The sequence below is a fragment of the Phacochoerus africanus genome, chromosome 2 (assembly GCF_016906955.1).
Source record: "Phacochoerus africanus isolate WHEZ1 chromosome 2, ROS_Pafr_v1, whole genome shotgun sequence".
In the NCBI taxonomy this organism is placed as follows: domain Eukaryota; kingdom Metazoa; phylum Chordata; class Mammalia; order Artiodactyla; family Suidae; genus Phacochoerus; species Phacochoerus africanus.
In genome coordinates, this window is record NC_062545.1 from 186,547,207 (window position 1) to 186,572,167 (window position 24,961).

Below are 24,961 nucleotides of genomic sequence, written 5' to 3' on the forward strand. Positions count from 1 at the left end.
CAATAGCACATGAAAAGATATTCCATACCTTTAGCCATTAGGAAAATGCAAATCAAAACCACAAAGAGTTATCACTTAACACCCACTTGGATGGCTGTAAAGAAAGATAGTAACAAGTGTTAGTGAGAGTGCGGAGAAATTGGAACCCTCAGACATTGAGGGTAGGAATGTAAAATGGTGGTTTGGCAGTTCCTCAAAAGTTGAACACAGAATTATCATATGACAAAATTAATTCAAACATTATTCAGAATCAAACCTAATGACAAAGCAAGATGAAGCAGCCAAGAGCATAACAAAAGCTGCTATTTATATAAAACATTACCATGTGCCAGGAACTATGTGCTTTTACCTTATTTAATTCTCCTAACTCTTTGAAGTAGGTTCTATTAGTATGCCCATTTTACAGATAGTGGATAAAGGCTAGACCTTGCCAAAGGTTATTCAGATGGTAGGTATTAGTGGGTCTTCAAACCCAGGTAGTCTGGCTTTGAAATCTGTGCTTCCAACCATTGTGCTATAATATCTCTCAATAGCAGCTTATAATTTAAAAAATCAGCAATGTATTCCTTCCCAACCCCGAGCATTATGAGACAAGGAATATCCTTTGGCCCCTACACATCTAGATTTGACATATTTTGTTTCTTCCAACCTGTAACTACAAATCTACTCTCAACTTTGAGTCACCTGATTTTATTTTACTACTATCTCTCAAACCCACCCCTGTACTTCACCCTTATTCAGTGGCTACATTTGTATTAATGTCTACTTAGAATAGTAACCAAAAATGTATAAAGTAAATCTTGTTTGTTCACATCGCAACACAACAATGGGAGGAAAAAGAATATATACATGTATGTGTAATTTGGTCCCCCATGCTGTATAGCGGAAAAAAACAATTAAAAAAATAAAATTAAATTAAAAAATCTTGTTTGTTCAAAATAAAAGAGAAGTTAAACATTTCCGTCCAGTCCTCAACTACTCTCTTATCAGGGCTTCAGAGACTTGCTCAGAAAAGCACTGCTGATGCTGATAACCAGAGCAGCCTACCAAGAGCACATTATGCTCTGGGCTGCAAAACTACCAAAACAGTATCCTACATTCTTCTCTTTTGCTTGTATAATGTGTAACAGGATGGGGTTTGTGGAATTATGGTAATATATTTTCTAGACACACTTCCATTTCATGGAAATACAATATGAAGACCACATCAAGATAAATACAGAAATATGAAGGTTTTATTTTTTTTTAAAAAAGGCTACACAAATAGACAACTGAAAGGCATATATGAAGAAACTGCCAGAATAAACAAAAGGTCTCATCTACAAAATTATTTACATATTTAGGGCCCATATCAAAAAAACATGGTCCCCTATGTCTAGTATAGACATAGAGTTGTCTATGGTAACACACTTGGGAAGAGGACTTCTGCTGTACGTTCCAGTACAAGACATAACCAGACGAATAAAACCCTAGAAGATACTTCAATGCTCAGAGGTTTAGATCTTGGCTTTGATGATTTTTAAGAAACAAATCAAATTGGCTTCCAATGGGACATATCAGTGGCCTCCAGTCACTGACTATGATCATGATGTTTCCAAATGGCCCTCCATTTGTGGGCAGAGCATCTGTAGAGAAGATAGTTTTTACAAATGCCCTATTACCTACACCATTATAATTACTACATTATCTTCTTATAAAGACAAACAGGAGTCTTTAAACTTCTAAAAATATATGAGTTTTCTCAAGAATTTTTTAAAAGGTCCAGATTCATCAAAGATGAGTAAAAAAATCCATTACTTTCCTAAGTTCACTTTCTTACTCTATTCCTGCTTAAACGCAAAAGCTGACAATTTCTGATTTGCAGAAAGATTTAAAGGCTTTTGCTTTTTAGGCAAATTCAGATTCTCCTTCATTTTTTCTTCCTGGTTTTCAGTTTCATGACTTTCATCGACCACACGTTTTCGCTTCTTTTCTTCAGCTCCATCACTTGCAATTCCTCCTTTGGCCTTGGCAGCCCAAGCCTTTGTAAAAATATTGGAGGAGAAAAGGTTTTTAGGCAGTAACAAAGAAATCAGAAGGAAATCATTTCTTTCTTTTTGCCACTCCATGGCATATGGAATTGCCAGGTCAGAGATCAGATTCGAGCCGTAGTTTTGAACTACGTTGCAGCTGTGGCAACGGTGGATCTTTAACCCACTATATTGGGCTGGGGATTGAACCTGTGCTTGAGACACTGCCAATCCTACAGCACCACAGGGGGAACTCCTGATTTCTTTACTTTTGTAGGTAACACACCTTTATATAAAGCAGCATAATTAGCACTTGAATTATTTTTTTAATTTTTATTTTTTTATTTTTGTCTTTTCTAGGGCTGCTCCCATAGCATATGGAGATTCCCAGGCTAGGGGTCTAATCGGAGCTATAGCCGCCTGCCTTCACCAGAGCCACAGCAATGCGGGATCAGAGCCGCGTTTGCAACCTACACTACAGCTCACGGCCAACACCAGATCCTTGACCCACTGAACAAGGCCAGGGATCAAACCTGCAACCTCATGGTTCCTAGTCGGGTTCATTAACCACTGAGCCACGACAGGAACTCCATGCACTTGAATTGTTAAGCTAATCATTAGGGGTTCTCATTTTTTCAAAAAACAAATCTTTTATTATTTAATTTCAGGGCACATTAAAAAATTTACACTCTATTTCTGTAATATTTCAATTTAAACTCCGCTCGTATTTAACCACATTGTGAAAAACACTGTAACTGAAGATACTCTTAAAAAAGGAAAACTTTTAAGATTATTATAAACTAACATGCAGTTGTAGGAAACACAGAAGACTCCTATGTTCCCTTTACTCAGTTTCTCCCAATGGTTGCATCTTGCAAAACTGAACCTCACTATTACAATTAGGATACTGACATCAATAAAATCCCCCTTTTTACTTCTACTCATGTATGTGTAATTCTATTGTGGGCTGTGTGTTTGTTGCCATGTGGAAGATATACAATGGTTCCATAGACAGGAGATCCCTTCTGTTGCCCAGCCCCGTTCCTCTCCTCTCCCAGGCCCCAAGCTGTGGCAACCATCACTTTGTCTTACCAGGAACATTATACACACCATATGTTCTTTTCTCTTTTGGGGGGTGGGGGGGGGGGGAGCTGTGTGCAGCAGTCTGATGTGGGATCTCAGCTCCCAGACCAGATATTAAACCTGGGCCACAGCAGTGAAAGCACTGAATCCTAACCACTAGACCACCAGGGAACTCCCCAGTACTTGTTCTTTTGGGATTGGCTTCTGCTCACTCAGCAAGAACCTAACAAAGTTCACTCATTTCATTTATCTCTTAAACCTCTTTTAATCTACAACAGTTCCTCCTCCTTTATTTTCCTTCCCAGTCATTGTTGAAAAGGGAGCCTTGGAGCTATAGAATTTCTCACACTGACAGACTAGATTTAAGAGCTGTTTAAGGAGTTCCCGTCATGGGAATTAGCAGTTAACAAACCCGACTAGTATCCATGAAGATGCAGATTCGATCCCTGGCCTTGCGCAGTGGGTTAAAGATCTGGTATCTCCATGAGCTGTAGTGTGGGTTGCAGGTGTGGCTCGGATCTGGCGTTGCTATGGTTGTGGCACAGGCCAGTGGCTACAGCTCCATTCGACCCCCTATCCCGGGAACCGCCATATGCCGCGGGTGTGGCCCTAAACAAACAAACAAAAAAACTGTTTTAAGATTTACACTAAAAATATTGATTATATTTTAAGTATTCAAAAACACAGATACGATTTTTTCCAAATCCCTTTCTCTTTTGCTGCATAAGGTCTCATTCACTCAGATGCCATTGTATCTAATTCTTTAGAATGTTTATCCTTTTATAAATACTTAGAAAAAATGAAAAATACAAAGTTGCTAATGAGATTTTAAAGGAGGCTAGAGGTGATTAAACAAATCTCTAGCTTCCTCATTTTGCAATACCTTTACTCATAAAAACCAGTATAGCAAGGTAAGTATCAATATCACAAGTGGCCCATGCTGCACGCCGTCACCCCTGGGGAAAGGAGATCTGAGGCTTTATTGATACACCGCACACATTCCTTCCCCTAGCAAAGGAAAGCTGCTCCTAGCCTTCTTTCACATGCCAGAAACTGAAATGAGAAGCAATAGGTACAAGTCACCTACTCCATGAGAAAGGCTAGAACATCAGTTTTTCTCTCTCAAAGCAGTATTCTCATTTAGCATTTGATGTGTAATTAAACAGCATTTTAAGATATTCTGCTTATAAGGACCCTAAAGTAGCAATCCAAAAATGTGAATTAATTTCATTTTTACTTAATTTTGATTTATAAACAATGTACTTTCAGTTGCTATACTTCTTCTCCACCGAGAGTTTACTAAAATGTATTCAATTTTCAAAAACAGAAAAAGGCATTTTCTTTTTATTTAGGGTCGCACCCATGGCATATATCAAAGTTCCCAGGTTAGGGGTTGAACCAGAGCTGCAGCTGCCAGTCTACACCACAGCCATAGCAATGTGGGATCTAAGCCACATCTGTGATGTATACCACAGCTTGTAACAACTCTGGATCCTTAACCCATTGAGAAAGGACAGGGATGGAACTACATCCTCATGGATACTAGTCAGGTTCTTAACCTGCTGAGCCACAACAGAATTTTTAAACCTAAGAATTCACTAAGATTTTAATCCCAGCACAATTATCCTTACCTTCCTTTCTTCAGCTGACAATACTCTAAATCGAACCATTCCTTCTTTTATTATGTCTGCTTCATCTGAAAAGTCAGGATTGTCTGACAAAATATTACTTCTGTTTTCTTCCAGCCACATCTGGAACCCAGTCTTTGGCCTAAAATAGCAGTTATATTAAAAAAAAAAAAAAATTATACTCAAGACAGTTTTAAAGTGCTTTTGGATTTTTCGGGTTAGTATTTAACTATTAGTTTTTCCATACCTATATATAAAGTAAGAAAGACACAATTTATTACACTTTTTAATATGTAATTACATATTACTTAAAACTACCTAGAGACTGCAGAAATAATGAACTGAAAAAATCCTCTGTAAGGTCAAGTCAATGGGATTACTAACATTTGTATTTTCCAAGTGTAGGAACTGTGAACTCTGTGCTTTCAACTTTTTTCTGAATGCTGACAGGTTCAAGGTCTCCAATCTTACTTGGCCCCTCTAGCCCAATAAAATCCTTCCAGTATCCTTGGTAGGCTCTCTCACTTCCCAAACCCAGCTATTTGAACTCTTTATGACTTCTCTCAAATTCCTTACTCATTCTCTTATCTTCGTTCTCACAGCTGACCTGGAAGTATGGGTCCTTTCTTGTACCATCATAATGTAAAGCATGGATACAGCACACTTATCAATTTTACTAGATTTCACTTCTGACAGAAATTGTTTTTAGGTCACAAGTAAAGATTTAATGCAAACATTTAATGTTTACTGAGCACTTTTTTTCTGCATGGCCTGTGGATAATATAAAATATTGACTCTTTTGGAGTTCCCCAGTGGTTCAGTGGGTTAAGGATCTGACTGTCACTGCTGTGGCTCGGGTTTGATCTCTAGCCTGGGGAACTTCTGCATGCCTCAGCCACAACAAAAACAAAACAAACAAACATTAATCTTTAAAATTTTGGTGCTAAATATCTAAATTAAATTCAGACCAGGGAGTTCCAGTCATGGCGCAGTGGTTAACGAATCCGACTAAGAACCATGAGGTTGCGGGTTTGATCTCTGGCCTTGCTCAGTGGGTTAACAATCCAGCAGTGGGTTAACGATCCGGCGCTGCCGTGAGCTGTGGTGTAGGTTGCAGATGCTGCTCGGATCCCACATTGCTATGGCTCTGGCGTAGGCTGGTGGCTACAGCTCCGATTCGACCCCTAGCCTGGGAACCTCCACATGCCGCGGGAGTGGCCCAAGAAATGCCAAAGAGACAAAAAAAAAAAAATCATACCAAAATAGGAGAAATAAACTACAGCTACCCCCTCAAATTAAATTGGTTAACATCAGATACCAGGTAACTGAAATACATAACGTTAAAAACGAAACAGTGACTTTTTCAATTTAACTGAGACATTTTAAATAATTCTAGCATACAAGAGATCAAGAAATTTGGTAACATATTGAATTGGTGGACAAATAGGAAATGGACAAGCAGGAACTCACATATTGTTGGGTGTATATAAAATGATACAACATCCATGCAGAACAATTTTGTAATATCTGCTGGAATTACAAATGTATTAACTTGAATCACACAAGAATCCATCTTTTTTTTGTCTTTTTGTCTTTTTGCCATTTTCTTGGGCCGCTCCCTCGGCATATGGAGGTTCCCAGGCTAGGGGTCTAATGGGAGCTATAGCTGCCAGCCTATGCCAGAGCAACAGCAATGTGGGATCCGAGCAGCATCTGCAACCTACACCACAGCTCACGGCAACACTGGATCCTTAACCCCTGAGCAAGGCCAGGGACCGAACCCGCAACCTCATGGTTCCTAGTTGGATTGGTTAACCACTGTGCCACGACAGCAACTCCCATCTTATGGTTTTATGTATGTATATGTGAGAAGTCATATTCATATAAAGTTAATCACTGTACTATTTGTACTAGTAAAAGACCAGCCAATACCTTTTGTCCACTGGTAGAGAAATAAATTATGGTATAGCCATTCAATGGAATGTAAAAAGATTTAAAAAACTCTTCATGGAGTAATAAGAAATGATTTTCAAAGGCTGCCGTTTAATAGAGAGTAAGATACAGAACAATGTGTATACTATCATTTCTGTAAAACTAAAAAAAAAATACATAGAAGTGTAAGTGTATGTGCATATACTAAGTCTAAAAGGCTCTATTAGAAACTTGTGCAATGACCCTTTGTGGATGGGGAACTAAGTGCATAGAAAAGAGATTTACTCTTTTTTGTTTTTTGTTTTTGTCTTTTTAGGGCTGCACCCATGGTACATGGAAGTTCCCAAGCTAGAGGTCAAATAGGAGCTGTAGCTGCCGGCCTACACCACAGCCACAGAAATGCAGGATCCGAGCCACGTCTGCAACATACACCACAGCTCACGGCAATGCTGGATCCTTAACCCACTGAGAGAGGCCAGGGATAGAACCTGTGTCCTCATGGATGCTAGTCAGATTCATTAAACACTGAGCCACAATGGGAACTGCAAGAGATACACTTTTCATCACACATCAGTTTGTATCTTGACTGTTTCTCCCATATAATTGTATTACCTATTTTAAAACAAATTCAAAAACTGAACTAACTGGAGTTCCCATAGTGGTGCAGCAGAAACAAATCCCACTAGGAACCAGAGGTTGCGGGTGTGACCCCTGGCCTCACTCAGTGGGCTAAAGATCTGGCAATGTCGTGTGGTATAGATCACAAGACATGGCTTAGGTCCTGCACTGCTATGGCTGTGGCGCAGGTCAGCAGCTGTAGCTCTGATTTGACCCCTAGCCTGGGAACCTCCATATGCTGAGGGTGTGGTCCTATAAAGACAATAGATCAAAAAACAAACAAACAAACAAAAAACCCAACAACAAAAAAAACTGAACCAATTATATAGTGTCCTAACAAAAGGTGTCTGTAATTTAAAACTTGTCAATATCTGTGGCTTCTCTAAAGTTATAAATGTTCAGAATCAGAATGCCCACTACCTGTGCCATCATACTATTTACGATAATGAATAACAGGACCACATAATTTTGCATTGCTACTTTTGTATGCCTTATATTGGGATACTGTATCTTGAGAATATTACATTTCTATGTACTGACCTTTGGTTTTCAGTGTTTTGAGGACATACAGTGGGAGTTTCAGATGATGAATTCTTAGTATTTTCTTCCTTTATTTCCTCAGTCTTATCAGTTTGGGAAGTTCTTTTCTGGAAAAACGATGCTGCTGATGCCTGTAAAAACAAACATAATGAATAGTGTTAACAAAATCCAGTATGATTTTATGTTACAAGCAAACTTTGAAAAATGTGAGAAAATAGTCATGATTATTTAGAATTCTTACACTAACATGTGAAGTGCTGAGGTTCTCAGTTGAAAATTAACATGTATACACGCACAACACCAAAAAAACTATACTTTGACTTTCATGTTTTCCAGATAAATAAAATTATATGAAATGGAAAAAACAAACAATAGATCTATTTTACTGATGACAAATCTGGGATACCAAAACTGGGATGATATCTGGGAGGCAAAATCAGAATATAGAACAAGGAAAGATTAGAGCCAGGTACTAAATCAGCTATCATTAATTAGGGATATGCATCAAAAGCATCTGGAATTGAAAACAAACATAAAAACCCCAACAAATAGATGCATGAGTACCGGGTATATATATATTTCATATATATCAATATATATATTTTAAAGTGATTCCAAAGCAAAACCAGAATTGAGAACCACTGCCCTTGCTTAACAATCAGGTATAAACAACTAGAGCCCCCTGGCTCATACCTGAAAGAGTAAACAAAATTAAAACAAGACAAACAGACCATGAGCTGTTTACTGCAGATGGGGGCAGCTGAAATCATACCTGCTTAGACTTTGGCTTTGGAACCAAAGGCTTTATAACTGGAGATTTTTCATTATTTGTGGCTCGATTAAGTGCAGATTTCTTGGATTTGTTCATATTGTCTAAAATATTAGTTGAACGTACTGAACTGAATGAACTGGCTGGCTCTTTGGAACTGCTTGATACCTAAAGTACAAACTGGTATTAGCATTTATGTTTAAAGAACAAAAATATCAAGAAATTTATTTTTCCTGTAAATTTGTTAAATTTGCATTATAATCTCACCTTTGAATACATTTGTATAACCCAAATTAAAACTGATATACATATTCCCAAATACCACATCCCCCCAAAAAAAACCAGGGAGTACCTTTCAAAACCATAGGTTCTTAGAAAATAAGCAGAAAATTCTGGGTCCAAGAATGAACTAGTGCCGCTTTCAACTTTATTTTTTGCTTTTTAGGGCCGCACCCAAGGAACCCAAGGAGGTTCATAGGCTAGGGGTCTAATCGGGGCTGTAGCCGCCGGCCTACGCCAGAGCCACAGCAATGCGGGATCCAAGCCATGTCTGCGACCTACACCACAGCTCACAGCAACGCCAGATCCTTAACCCGCTGAGCAAGGCCAGGGATCAAACCTGAAACCTCATGGTTCCTAGTCAGATTCTTTTTTGCTGAGCCACACTGGGAACTCCCCTTAACTTTGTTTACTTGAATATTTTTAAATTTAAAATAAATAAATATTTTAAAATTTAATCTGCTACAGTCTTTAATCCCTCTAGGTCTAGGAAGGGTCATCTGGTAGTTTAAAAATATTTCCCTGTTATGGAAATGTACTTAAATAATAGAAAACATCACTGGAAAGAGTTTACCTTGAAGGGGTTTATTCGTCCTTGGCTGCTGGAGGTAACTGCACCTTTCATAAGAAAGAAACCCTCACTTAATGGTGGTAAAACTCAGAAGACTTCAGACTTCTATAACGGAATATTTTAATCTATATTATATGAAAATATATGCACTTTGCAATTTTATTAATAACTACATATGACCTTCTTCCTACTTCCAAGATCAAAGAAAACTCAAACACTCTCCCCGACTAGTCATGATTTTCTCTCATCTCTCCTAAGCAGAAAAATGGGTTTTTTTTGGTTTGTTTTTTTGCTTTTTAGGCTACACCCATGGCATATGGAGGTTCCCAGGTTAGGGGTCCAATTGGAGCTGTAGCTACTGGTGTATACCATAGCCACAGCAACGTGGGATCCAAGCCGCATCTGTGACCTACACCACAGCTCATGGCAACGATGGATCCTTAATCCACTGAGCAAGGCCAGGGATGGAACCCACAACCTCATGGTTCTTAGTCCGATTTGTTTGACGGGAACTCCAGCAAAATTTCTTAAGAGCTGTCTACACAGCTATTCCCATCTCCTTACCATTCATATGTTCCACCATCCAAAACTTGGCTTCCAGCTTGACTACCCTACAGAATCTTCTCTTGCTAAGGACTCTGAACAAACTCTAAGGTGGCCAAATCCTTTTCAGCCATCATCCTATTTGACCAGCCAACTGCACGCCAGACAGCTCAGCATTCCTTTCTTCTTGATGCCCTCTCCCCCTTGACTTCAGAGATACTGCATTCCCTGGCTAACCTCCTTGCTCTGTTACATTCTCATTCTCTTTTGATGGTTCCTCCTCCTCCTCTGCTTCCTCTACCTGATAATATAAATGTTGATGATTCTCCAGGCCTAAGCTCATTTTCCCCTCACTTTACATTTTTCCCCAGTGCTCACTCACCCATACCCATGGTTTACGCTGTTTATGCCAGTGGTTTTCACTTTACATTTCCACCCCAGAGATATTCCTTTCCTGAGCCAATAGAAATTCCTCATCCTCCCTCTAAACCTACTTCCCCTAGTGTTTCCTGACTCGGTAAATGGTGCCATCATTCACTCGAGTACTCAAGTCCGAAACTGAGTCATTCTTCACACCCTGACCTTCCATATCCTCTGTGTAATCTTCAGAAACACCTCAATTCCTCCCATTCTTTCTACCTAGTCTGGGTCACTACTTCATCTCAATTGGGACCTCAGTAGTCTCGACATATAATCTTCCTCTGCACAGTATGCCATACTAAGCCCCTAACAACCTCCCAGCAACCTTAGAATAAAGATCAAAATCCTTACTATGGCCTACATGGATCTTCACAGTTTGGTTCCTGCCCATCACTCCAAAACCATTCAGCACTTTCTCTTTGCTCCCTGTGCTCCTCACACTACTCTTCTTTTTTCCCCCCCCATTTTTGGCTGCCCCCAGGCATATGGAGTTTCTGGGCCTAGGATCAGATTCGAGCCGCAGATGAGACCTAAGCCTCGGCTGCGCCTATGCTGGATTCTTAAGCCACGGTGCTGGCTGGGGATTGAATCTGTGTCCTAGCGCTCCTAATATACTGTAGACCCTGTTGTGCCATAGCAGGAACTCCTCACACCGCACTTACAGTCTTCACACATGCTGCTCCTTAAGCCCACATGCTTTTCCTCTGCTGCTGCTCCCACCACCTTTGCCTAGCTGACTCATTCATTCCTTAGATCTCAGGTTTAAACAGTCATGAGGCCTTCCCTGGGTCCCAACCATCCTTCACTACTGACTGGATTAGAACCACCTTTTATATGCTTTTAATACTCTGAAGACATATAAAAGTACATTTTTAAAAATCAAACTAATTTTTTTTGGCTGCACTTGCGGCATGTGGAAGTTCCCGGGCCAAGGATGGAAACTTTGCCACAGCAATGACTCAAACCGCTATAGTGACAATGACAGATCCTTAACCTGCTGCACCACAAGAGAATCCCTATACGTACATACTTCTAGAAGCCAAACAGTACTGTAAGACTTATGTAGGGATCAAACACACATGTGTGTACCTGACTTCGGTATCCCCTATCTAGTCGAATCCCTGACAAACAAGAGGCATTTAATAAGTGTCTGTTAGATGACCACAGTTTCACAAACGACATTCTGACTGAAAACAACAAAAACAGGTCCTAAAAACAGTCAGGTGAATTTTAATAGATGTATGACCTGATATTACAAAATCTAAGGTATTTCTTACCTGACTTAATAGCTGGCACATCAGTGGAATCTGCACTTTTAAAAAATGGGTTCTGTCCTACAAACAATTAAGATAAAACAATACAGTGTGAATGGGAAGATAAAGTCATCTTCTATAATCAACAACCAGACACTAAAGATGTCTTGAAAAAGCATAGGTATTCAATTTTCCTCAGCCAAGTAAAATGAGGAAGTCACACATATGAAATTTTTCATCTTTAAATTGACTTCAAGATGTATCTTACTATGTTTGTGTATTTCTGGTTTTTCTTCTATATCATCAACCTCCTCAGTGTCCTCTGTATCTTCTTCAACTTGATTTCTGAGCCTTGGCTGACTCCACTCTGTAGGAGTATTACTATAACTAAAAGACAAGAATATTATTCAACAAAGAGCTATGCCAAGACCAAGTGAATATTTAGGATGTAAAGGAAAACTCAAACAACTGAAAATTTCTTACCCAGCATTCAACTTTTTTCTGAAATCCTCTTCTTCCTCTTCCTCTTCTTCAGCTTGGGGTGCTGCCAATTCTGCTGCCTTCTCTACAGCCAATTCACTAAGTTTTTGGGCCAATATTAATCTCCGAGAACGAGAAGCATATTTAATGGCTAAATTCACAGCATTCTGAGTCATTAGATCTGCAAGTTCCACACATCGAAATTCCCGCTCTAGTTTACAAGAAAGCTAAAAGGAAAAAAAAGGGGGGTTGGTGTATGGGCAAAATTACGTTAAGTAAAGCTTTTTAGAAATAAAAGAACAAGACTACTAGAAGAACTGAGAAAACAGTCTTCTAGATAATGTATCTCTGATTCTAAGATGCACTTTATTTTTTATTTATTTTTTTAGGGCTATACCTATGGCATATGGAGTTTCCCAGGCTAGGGGTCCAATTGGAGCTACGGCTGCTGGCCTACCCCACAGCAATGAAGGATCACAGCTCATAGCAATGCCGGATCCTGAACCTACTGAGTGAGGCCAGGGATCAAACCAGCATTCTCATGGATACTAGTCAGATTTGTGTCTACTGCGCCATGGCAGGAACTCCTCTAAGATGTATTTTATACATTTTAACATCTCTCTCAGAAGTTGGGGAGCATCTTACAATTGATGATGAGTCAAAGTTTAATGGGCAGCATTTTTTTGTCTCAGTGACTTAAATAAAATAATGCTGCACTTTACAGTCAACTATTAGCTTAGAGTCAATGAAATATGACATACCATTTTAAGTTATTAATTGCTAATAAAGGAAGACATTTATTTTAAAAAATTCAAAAATGGTTCTCCTACATTTGTTTTCCCACCCATCCTCCTACCTGCCCTCACCAAACAGGGTAGCAAACTCAAAGAAAGAATACACTGTCCATGATTTATTTGTTATTACTTTGCCCAGAACTGGGACACAAATGCTACTAAGTGAATTTGGGTGGGCAAGTAGATTTATCCATTAGTTTTTTACGTGTGATTGTCTATGATCTCTAACTACCAGAAATATTTTTACAATTTCCAAATAAACAACCTCTTTTTTGAGGGCTATATTTACAACATAAAATGAAGAATATTTATCATCTCTTAGAAAACACTAGCTTGTTCTTTTTGGTATGAATTCTGACAACTCAAATGGAAGCAACTCAAATATAATGTGAGGAAAATTAATAATTCGAAGACTACTAAGGGTTTCATAATTCACAGGACAGAAGAATTATTTTGTTATTTAGACATGTCAAGTCTGATACATCGGCATGGAAGTTTTAAATATTCACCTGCACATCCTTCTCAAGTTTTCCACAATCGCTTGTTTATAATCAGTATTTCTCCACCAGGGTGGTATTCTGCCTCAGGGGGCATTTGGAAATGAAAGGGAGCAGCATGGTTCTTCCAGTAACTAGATTCAACAATGGGTTTTTGCGGGGGGGGGGGGGGGGGGGGGGGGGGGGGGACCAGGAATGCTAAGGAACTGGCCAGGCTGCTACTACCCTGCTGAGGAATACTGCACTCCAGAGGAAAAGCCCCTCTAAGGCTAAATAGTAAATAAATCCAATGTATTTCCCTACATGTGTTGTAGGATACAAAAACATCACTAGTTCATGTATCAGAAATAAGACTATATACGCAGAAAAAGCCTCTGACAAACTCCAACACCCATTTCTGATAAAAACCCTTCAGAAAGTGGGCATAGAGGGAACCTACCTCAACATAATAAAGGCCATATGTGACAAACCCACAACCAACATAATTCTCAATGGTGAAAAGAATTCCCGCTGAGATCAGGAACAAGACAAGGATGTCCACTCTTGCCCCTACTACTCAACATAGTTTTGGAAATCCTAGCCACAGCAATCAGAGAAGTAAGAGATAAAAGGAATCCAAATTGGAAAGGAAGAAGTAAAACTATCACTATTTGCCGATGACATGATACTATACCTAGAGAATCCTAAGGATGCTACCAGAAAACTATTAAGAGCTCATCCATGAATTTGGCAAAGTCAAAATTAATACACAGAAATCGACAGCATTTCTATATACTAACAATGAAAGAGCAGAAAGAGAAATTAGGGAAGCAATCCTGTTTACCATTGCATCCAAAAGAATAAAATACCTAGGAGTAAACCTACCTAAAGAGACAAAAGACCTGTACTCTGAAAACTGTAACACACTGATGAAAGAAATCAAAGATGACACAAATAGATGGAAAGATATACCATGCTCATGGATTGGAAGAGTTAATATTACCAAAATGACTATACTATCCAAGGCAATATACACATTCAATGCAATCCCTATCAAATTACCAAGGACATTTTTCACAGAACTCGAACAAAATAGTTTAAAGTTTGTTTGGAAGCACAAAAGACCCAGAATCACCAAAGATATCCTGAAAAAGAAAAATGGAGCTGGAGGAATCAGGTGCCCTGATTTCAGACTATACTACAAAGCAACAATCATAAGAACTGTATGGTACTGGCACAAAGACAGACATACAGATCAGTGGAACAGGATAGAAAGCCCAGAATTAAACCCACACACCTACAGCCAACTCATATATAACAAAAGAGGCAAGAATATACAATGGAGAAAGGACAGCTTGTTCAATAAGTGGTGCTGGGAAAACTGGACAGCCACATGGAAAAGAATAAATTTAGAACACTCCCTAACATCATACACAAAAATAAACTCGAAATGGATTAAAGACCTAGATATAAGACCAGACACTATCAAACTCCTAGAGGGAAACACAGGCCAAACACTCTCCGACATAAACAACAGCAACATCTCAGATCCACCTCTTAGAGTAAGGACAGTAAAAACAAAAATAAACAAATGGGACTTAATTAAACTTAAAAGTTTCTGCACAGCAAAGGAAACCCTAAACAACACAAAAAGACAACCCACAGGGTGGGAGAAAATATTTGCAAATGAATTGACTGACAAGGGATTAATCTCCAAAATTCATAAACACCTTCTGCAGCCCCATACCAAAAAAAAAACAACCCCATCAAAAAATGGGCAGAAGATCTAAACAGACAAGTCTCCAAAGAAGACATACAGATGGCCAAAAAACAAATGAAAAGATGTTCAATATCACTCAGTATTAGAGAAATGCAAATCAAAACCACTCTGAGGTACCACCTTACACCAGCCAGAATGGCCATCATCAAAGTCTACAACAATAAGTGCTGGAGAGGGTGTAGAGAAAAAGGAACCCTAGTACACTGTTGGGGGGATTGTAAATTGGTGCAACCACTGTGGAAAGCAGTATGGAGATGCCTCAGAAAACTAAAAAAAAGAACTCCCATTTGATCCAGCAATCCCACTCCTGGGCATCTACCCAGAGAAAACCATGACTCACAAAGACACATGTACTCCAATGTTCATTGCAGCACTATTTGCAATAGCCAAGACATGGAAACAACCTAAATGTTCATCGACAGAGAAGTGGATCAAGAAGATGTGGTACACATACACAATGGAATATTACTCAGCCATTCAAAGGAACAAAATACTGGCATTTTTTAGCAACATGGATGGACCTAGAAATTATTATGCTAAGTGAAGTCAATCAGACAATGACACACCAACATCAAGGGCTTTCACTGACATGTGGAATATGAAAAAAGGACACAATGAACTTCTTTGCAGAACAGATACTGACTCACAGACTTTGAAAAACTTATGGTTTGCAAAGGAGACAGTTCAGGGGGTGGGGTTGTGGGATGGAAATCCTATAAAATTGGATTGTGATGATCATTGTACAAATATAAATGTAATAAATGTAATAAATTCAGTATGTAATAAAAAGATGAAAAATGGAAAAAAAGAAATAAGACTATATAAAAGGAAAACTTACTCTCTAGTAAACTAATTAAATTTCTTTAATACTAAATTCAAGGCAGTGTTGCATAGTGGTGAGAGTAGTGAATACTGCCTTTTGGAGACTGCAGTTACAATCAGCTCTGTGGTTTTAGATGTCACTTTTCCCTCAGAACTCTTCCTCCTCAGCTTTAAAATGAAAAGTCTGGGCCATTTACTCTTTTAGGAAATACTGAGTCTACTACATATTAGCCACCATGCCATTGCCTGGTATATAGCAGTGAAGGACACGTGGTCACTGCTTTCAAGGGTACAGACACTGCCTTCAAGGGTACAGTCTAGTGCAAGAAGAGCAGACAAGAAATCATTTTTTTGTCTCTCTCCCTTTTTTTTTTTTTAAGGGATGCACCTGTGGCATGTGGAGGTTCCCAGGCTATGGGTCGAATCGGAGCTAGAGCTGCTGTCGTATACCACAACTACAGCAGTGCAGGATCCAAGCTATTTCTGCAACTTATACCACAGTTTACGGCAATGCCGGATCCCCAACCCACTAAGCAAGGCCAGGGATTGAACCCACTTCCTCATGGATATTACTAGTCAGGTTTGTTAATCACTGAGACATGATGGGATCTCTGAGAAGAAATTATACTGCTGTCCATAAATTACTTTGGAATAAGGACACCAACATACAAACCTTATGTTTCAAAAAGTTCATTATCTCCAAAGATAAATGTATTTTACTATCCAAGGGACCAAACCTGGTCACTGGCTACAGACAAATTTTTACCACACAAAGCTGCCTAAGAGGAAATCAAAAGGCAGGCATATCTAAAAGCTTGATCAAAGTTCTCAGGATTGCCCAGCCTAGAGATCTAAATGTCCACATTCAAACGCTATTTGCTGCTCATGATAAAAGCAGGAGCTAAAAAAAAAAACAAAAAACAAACAAACAAAAAACAACAACAAAAAAAGCAGGAGCTAGAGTCAGTTCTCAAACTTTATTATTATAATTATTTTTAGGGACACACCTTCTGCATTTGGAAGTTCCCAGACTAGGTGTAGCAGAGGAGCTGCAGCTGCCGGCCTACACTACAGGCACAACAATGTGGGATCGGAGCCCCATCTTTGATCTGCACTGCAGCTCACCGAAACGCCAGATCGTTGACCCACTGAAGAGGCCAGGGATCAAGTCTGCATCTTCACGCATGGATACTAGTCAGATTCTTAACCCGCTAAGCCACAACAGGAACTCCTCAAACTTTATTAATAAGCATCAGAATCTCCTAGAGGGTCTGTTAAAACAGACCAGTGGGAGGTAGCACTAGAATAGTTTATTTCTTCTTATGATCTTATATATTTTAGCTGCAACATCAACTGGGAAACATAAATTTTAAGGGAGAAAAACACCACCAGATACAACTTAAGAATTCTAGGTTGTGGAATCTAGTGATAATTCACATATGATCAATAGTCAATCTGGGAATTCCTGTCATGGCACAGTGGAAACAAATCCAACTAGGAACCATGAAGTTGTGGGTTTGATCCCTGGCCTAGATCAGTGGGTTAAAGATCTGGTGTTGCCGTGAGCTGTGGTGTAGGTCACAGATGCGGCTCGGATCTGGCCTTGCTGTGGCTGTGGCATAGGCTGGCAGCTATAGCTCCAATTAGACCCCTAGCCTGGGAACCTCCATATGCTGTGAGTGTGGCCCTAAGAAAACCAAAAAAAAAAAAAAAAAGTTCAATCTAGAGAAAAGCATTTAACTTTTATTCCCCCAAGTATATTTATTTTACTTACCGCAAGCATTTTCATTAAAAGTTCCTGTTGTTCTTTTATTGCTTGATTTTTAGTACTCTCTTCATATTCATAACCACTTTTAGCTAAATAATCAAGATGGTTGTGAAACAAAACTGAACGCCAATATTGTTCCTATAAAAGTGAAAAAATTGCTTAGTCACCTGAATACCAGGCAAGTGTTAAATAATTATCATATGATACCAGTTTCTGAATAAAATATTTTCTGAAATATTCCTTTCTATGGCTTATTTTACAATCCATAGTCTAATATGATACTATGGCTTGACTTTATCTTCTAACCTTAAAAAATGGGGAATAGTTGAACCTTAGAACAATGTGGGGGTGCGGGGGGGGAGATGGGGTACCTACCCCCTATGTGGTTAAAAATCTGTGTATAATTTATGGTCAGCCCTGCATATACTCGATTACTTCATATCTGAAGCCTGACATCCTCAGATTCAACCAATTGCAGATCATGTAATACTGTAGCAGTTACTAATGAAAAAAATCCATCTAAAGTGAACCTGCATGATTCGAACCCATTTTCTTTGAGTCAACTATAGAGCATTTTAAAGTATCCTAGCTATCATGGTTAATGCTCAGAGAACTAGATTTTAGAAGTTGATTTGTTTCTTGTTTAGAATAACTAACTGCAAGATTTCAAGTGACTTGTAATGACACAAGCCTATGACTAGGGTGAGACACACCTGGCACCTAGGGTACAAAGTTCACGAAGGCATATCCTTCCGACTCTGAAAGCAAGTACCTGACCCTAGAGAGGCCCTGACAGTCATACCCATTTACCTCAAAGTCCCTAGAAGCGGCAATGGCAGTCAGAGCCTTGGGGATCATAAGCCCTCCTCCCTCCCAGCTACTGCTATTTATTTAACTACAAAATAATGAATAAACACTAGTCATCAGGACAATTCTAAATGCCTACATCACAGGCAGGGCATTATCAAATTCGGTGTCAAGGTAAGATTTGTGCATACCTCCATTTGCCCTTTCTCTGTACCAGTCTGGCAGTAAGGAAGCTTAAAGGATAACACAGCTATAGCAGGGCGTGGAAGGGTGGGAGGAAATCGAGAACCTTTGCAAGGAATGCACCTGTCAGGAAAGAAAGAGTTTTACAGTAACAACTTTCTAAAATATCATTAAAAACTGCTACATTATAAGTTTTGCACATATTAGTAACTTAGAATACTATTATTCCAATAGCTGGCTTAATAATACACAAAAATTCCTCTTTTAAAGAAAGTACTTTAGACCTGATTATGCATAAAAACTATTCCTCCTCAGAGTCCCCGTTGTGGCTCAGTGGTTATGAACCTGACTAGGATCCATAAGGATGTGAGTTTGGTCCTTGGCCTTGCTCAGTGACCTGAGGATCTGGCATTGCTTTAAGCTGTGGTATAGGTCAGGAGCTGCAGCTCCGATTTGACTCCTAGCCTGGGAACTTTCAGGTGCAACCCAGAAAAAAAGCAAAAACAAAAACAAAAAACTGAAAAAACAAAAAGTAGAGCTCCTGTCGTGGCTCAGCAAAAACAATCTGACTAGCATCCATAAGGACACAGGTTTGATCGCTGGCCTCACTCAGTGGGTTAAGGATCCAGTGTTCCAGTGAGCTGTGGTGCAGGTCACAGATGCAGCTTGGATCACGAGTTGCTGTCGCTGTGATGTAGGCCAGCAGCTGCAGCTCTGGTTGGACCACTAGCCTGGGAACCTCCAAAAGCCAAGGGTGTGGCCCTAAAAAAAGCAAATAAACAAAAAAAAAAGCTATCCCTTCATGTATTTCAAGAATTTCAAAAATTCCTCCTCATGTCAGCTTTATTAAATAAACAATTACTACAAGTGAAATCAGATCTTTTCAGATTTTCCTTAGCAAAATGTCCACTTTCAAAATACAGAAATGGTGCCATAGATACTTCCCGTGGGACCTATGTTATAAAACAGATCACCCTCAGATAAAATGCTGATAAAGCATATTCACCTTCATCCATCAGTTTGTAAATACTTGGTAATGAAGGCAGAAAATGTCATATAAGAGAAAAAGATCACAAAATGTCCAGTACAGGTAAGTGTTATTATAGACATTGATAAAGGATTTTGTTCATAAGTCTTTTAGAGCACTGACTCAAAAGTAGATAATAATTTTACCAGCCAACTCAGGCTGCTGGCCTGATTTATCTTTACATAGCATAGGATACATACTCAGTACTTTAACCAATGCTTTAAAAACTTGCAAAAAAAAACCCAAACAGTTTTCAAAAACATTAGGTAACTCTTAAGAAGGAAAAGAAAAAGTTGACGTTTGTAGAGAACAAATCAGACTATAGCACGGAAAATTAGTAAACTCTCAGTTATGTATTAACCAGTAGTGACATGAAAAAAATCTTCAGAGGATAACATAAAGACAGTTTTTGCTAAAATGATGTTCATTTCAAATAGAGGTAGGAGTGATAAACTTCAGATCAGTAATTAAAGGTAGGTGTTTTATATTGATTCAAATGAATTTTTAAAAATTTATTTTTAACAAATGTATTACCTCACCAAAAAGAAAGCATACATACTGCTGAATTTGTGTTAGAAAATGTATTTATCTGGCTGTATAGAACAGGGAAAGATATCTAGTCACTTGTGATGGAACATGATGGAGGAAAATGTGAGAAAAGGAATGTATATATATGTGTGACTGGGTCATTTTGCTGTACAGTAGAAAACTGATAGAACACTGTAAACCAACTATAATAGAAAAAGTAAAAATTGTTTTTTAAAAAAAGGATATAGGAGTTCCCATCGTGGCGCAGTGGTTAACGAATCCAACTAGGAACCATGAGGTTGCGGGTTCGGTCCCTGCCCTTGCTCAGTGGGTTAACGATCCGGCATTGCCGTGAGCTGTGGTGTAGATTGCAGACGCGGCTCGGATCCCGCATTGCTGTGGCTCTGGCGTAGGCCAGTGGCTACAGCTCCGATTCAACCCCTAGCCTGGGAACCTCCATATGCCGCGGGAGCGGCCCAAGAAATAGCAACAACAACAACAACAACAAAAAAGACAAAAGACACACACACACACACACAAAAAAAAAAAGGATATAAATTTCAAAAAAAGAAAAAGAAAGAAAATGTATTTCAAATGGAAAGACTGGAGAGTTTCCATTGTGGTTCAGCGGAAGCGAATCTGACTAGTATCCACGAGGATGTGGGTTCGATCCCTGGCCTCACTCAGTGGGTTGGGGATCTGGTGTTGCCGTGAGCTGTGGTGAAGGTTGCAGATGAGGCTCATATCCTGTGTTGCTGTGGTTGTGGTAGAGGCCAGTAGCTGTAGCTCCAATTTGACCCCAGTCTGGGAACCTCCATACATCTCAGAAATGGCCCTAAAAAGCAAAAAAAAAAAAAAAAAAAACCACCACCAAAAAACAGATATCATGAAATACAAAGCTAAATGCCTTAAAGATAGTATGGAAACTACCTTTGCTATTAACAGCTGATGTTCAATGACTACTGACCAAGGCCAGGAACTATGTACTCCTACATCACTTCATCTACACAGCAGCTCTGTGAGATGGGCGTTAGTTTCATCCTGGTTTCAGAAATGAGAAACAGAGGCACAGAGAATCTACAAGTGTCAAGGCCAGGGCTACAAAGCGAGCATTTCAGCCAGGATACCACAGCAGGCTCCAGCACTGGACCGCTATGAAATGCTGCTTTTCCAGAGGAGCAAGTGTTTACTATCTTTACCATGAACACTAAAAGCAAACAGAAGTGTTAGAGATTTAAATAAACACAAGGGTGGATTTCTTGATAGCAAGGATAGGTAAATCTTATTAAACACAGCAACGGGCTACTAAAGCTGGCTGTACAATTTTTTTCCCTGGGCTTTCATGGGGCTATCAATAGGAAGGAAATGTATCATCTCTAAATGTGTCTAAATGTAAGGAAAGCTTGTAAGAGAAGTGTAGTAGGCCATACTGAGAAATGTAGCATCCAATCTTGGAAGAATATTCTTCTTCTTCTTCTTCTTTTTTTTTTCTTGTCTTTTTTGGAATGCACCCATGGCATATGGAGGTTCCTAGTCTAGGGGTCAAATTGGAGCTACACCTGATGGCCTACACCATAGCCACAGCAACTCAGGATCCAAGGCTCATCTGCGACATACACCACAGCTCTCCACAACGCTGGATCCTTAACCTACAGAGCGAGGCCAGGTATCGAACCTGGATCCTCATGGATACTAGTCAGGTTTGTTAACTGCTGAGCCATGATGGGAACTCCCTGAAGAATATTCTTCAAGTTGATTCTCCCAGAATAAAGCCAGAGGAAAAAAAAGCATTCTGACCAATTTATCACAGTACATACAAGTATATACATTTTTCAGCATATCTTCTCAGTGTTTCAGATGTCTGCTGCAAGATTCCTCTCAGTAATTCAATTATTCTCATAAAATAAGACAGTTCTTAAGGGAGAAGTTTATTCTTTCAATCTATTTCCATTACTACCATATCTCAATACAGAAAAATAGAGGAAATTTTTGCTACTCATTAGGTGTGTGATCTTAAGTTACTTAATCTTTTGGGACCTCAGTTTTACCCAGTTACTTAATCTTTTGAGGAGAAGGACCAGGAGTGAAGGCAGAGCTGAGGACCTGGACCAAAAGAAACTAGTGGTTCCATTTTAAAAAATTCTTGTTGGGCTGTTGAGCTATTACATACTGACCATGCATTCACATAGGCACAATGAACTGTTATAGAATGAATAAAAGAGCTTCCACTTGATGTATTAGTTTTCACTTGTATGCAGACAATATAACTTATAAATACAAACTTAGGTTAAAATATAGTTTTTAGGTATATAGCCTTCTGCTATTATGGATTTCCTCTATCAACTGATACTCCCTGTACAAGCTGCTATTGTTTGTAAATTATGAAATGCTTTGACATTTAAAAAGGTTCTTATTCTTTAAAATGTCAGGAGCCACAGGCTTAGACAATTTCTAAAATCCTTCCAAGTCTAAACACTGTAATTCAGAGTCTATTATTTTTTTGTCCCATGTTGATTTAACAGTTAAATGTTACCAGCTGTAATTATCAGTCTTTAATAAGAGTTAAAACTCTTCACAGACCTTAACTGTAAAGCAAATAAGAAAGCCAGTTGTATAAATTACTGGGGGGTTAAAAATTGAACATGATAAAATACTTATAATATTAAATTAAATGAAAAACCAAAATTATTCATTGCAAATGAATAATTTCACAAACCTCCTTAACATAATGACATTAACAAAAAAAGAATCATCTTAGTTGAATAAACATGTAATAGAATGGAAGAGTAAAAAATCCTTATAAATTCAAAACTTAACCTTTAATTAAGATAAAATATAAATTCTTCCATTCAAATTACTAAAAACTTGATTCCTGGAAAGAGACATGTAAAAATTTTCTGGAAACAACCTACACCCTAAGAACTGTTAAAAAGTTAACTAATATAATCCTTCTGATACTAAACATGTCAATAAAGGGGTATCTGGAAACTTTGAAAAGATAAGACATACAGAAACAATAACTAGCAATTCCTCTACAGTTTTCTACTAAGTTCAATTTCACATTCTTTAAGAAGACTGTGTCTTCTCACTGCCAACCAACACCTTCAAAACTACCCTCTACCTTGCTTCAAAATCTGCCACCAGGGCAGAAGCCATCAAACAGGAATTACTTTCATCTTTCCTCTACCAAATCTGTCTGCACTTGTGCTTTCTTCTTTCCTCTCATTATGACAATAAAATATCTTCCTACTTCAGATAGCTGCTCTAATATCCAGCACCTTTTGGGGGGGAATTTCATTCCTTCGTTTATCTCCTTTTTTCACAGTCAATCTCACCCTCTTTACTGAATGTGCTGCCAAAAGATTATAAAAATGTTCTAGAATCCCCAAGCTAAATATAGTTGGTACTTCATATCCAAAGATGTTGAACCCTCAGATACAAGGGCCGAATGTTCCATGCCTTGCTGTAAAAGGGGATTAGGCACCTGCAGATTTTGGTATCAATGGGGTCCTGGAACCAGTCCTCTGAGGATACAGGGGCAGAACTGTAATCCCTTCCTTGACTTCTTATCCTCCGTTAGATACCCCATCTAAACTCAATTCATGTGTGTGGATATAGCTCAGTGGTACAGCTCAGGCTTTGCATGTATGAGGTCCCAGGTTCGATCCTGGGCATCTCCACTTTAGCTAAACTTTGGCCTAAGAGTCACAACTGACCAATTCATGGAGAGTGGAGCTGTTTAAATTTAGGAGTTAGGTGTATTGAATTGCTCTAAGAGTCCCCTACTCAATAAACTCAATTCATTGCCAAACTTCTTCAAAAGAGTTGTCCACATATTATTCTTTCATTTCTTTACCTCCCATGCTCCCAGCTACTCCATAACATTATATTGTCACTAAAAGCACTTTTAAAAGGGTTACCAATAATCTCCATGTACTAAATTAAGATGTTTTCTTGAATTTGAATACTGGCCTTCCCAGACTTAGGTTATTGAATTGACTCTTTCATTAAAAGAAGTTAATTTACTTAGTTTGGAACAACTAATACATTTACATGCACAAAAAGTATAAAAAAAGAATATAGAGAAGTCTCCTATACTAATGAGTTTCTCTCTACCAGGTAACTATTGCTGTTAATTTCCTTTTCTTCCTCTTCTTTTTTTTTTTTTTTTGGTCTTTTTAGGGCTGCACCTGCGGCATATGGAGGTTCCCAGGCTAAGGGTCAAATCAGAGCTACAGCTGCCCACCTACACCACAGCCAAAGCTATGCCAGATCCAAGCCGCATCTGTGACCTACACCACATCTCATGGCAATGCTGGATCCTTAACCCACTGAGCGAATCCAGGGATCAAACCTGTATCCTCATGTATACTAGTCAGAATCGTTTTTGCTGAGCCACAATGGGAACTCCCCTCCTTTTTATTCTTCCAGGGTTTCTTTTGCATATATTAGCAAATTTAATTACCTATTCTTATTCTCTCCCTGCCTCCCCTTTTTTGGTCTTTTTTTTTCCCTTTTCTAGGGCTGCTCCCACGGCATATGTAGGTTCCCAGGCTAGGGGTCTAATCGGAGCTGTAGCCGCTGGCCTGTGCCAGAGCCACAGCAACGCGGGGTCCGAGCTGTGTCTGCGACCTACACCACAGCTCATGGC

At 39.0% G+C, this 24,961-nt stretch overlaps 1 protein-coding gene across 1 annotated transcript in view; it reads right to left on the reverse strand.

The window, feature by feature from the left end:
* Window positions 1–1,217: 1,217 nt before the first annotated feature.
* The window catches only part of WDHD1 (WD repeat and HMG-box DNA binding protein 1), a 79,735-nt gene continuing 55,991 nt past the window's right edge, over window positions 1,218–24,961 (reverse strand). The window contains exons 17-26 of the mRNA XM_047767390.1: window positions 18,764–18,878; window positions 17,772–17,903; window positions 12,129–12,352; window positions 11,914–12,032; window positions 11,670–11,726; window positions 9,433–9,476; window positions 8,583–8,747; window positions 7,811–7,941; window positions 4,724–4,862; window positions 1,218–2,021 (exon numbers count right to left, since the gene is read on the reverse strand). Of these exons, the coding sequence (XP_047623346.1) occupies window positions 1,821–2,021; window positions 4,724–4,862; window positions 7,811–7,941; window positions 8,583–8,747; window positions 9,433–9,476; window positions 11,670–11,726; window positions 11,914–12,032; window positions 12,129–12,352; window positions 17,772–17,903; window positions 18,764–18,878 (1,327 nt within the window). The 3' untranslated portion in view covers window positions 1,218–1,820. The remainder of the gene's footprint in view (window positions 2,022–4,723; window positions 4,863–7,810; window positions 7,942–8,582; window positions 8,748–9,432; window positions 9,477–11,669; window positions 11,727–11,913; window positions 12,033–12,128; window positions 12,353–17,771; window positions 17,904–18,763; window positions 18,879–24,961) is intronic.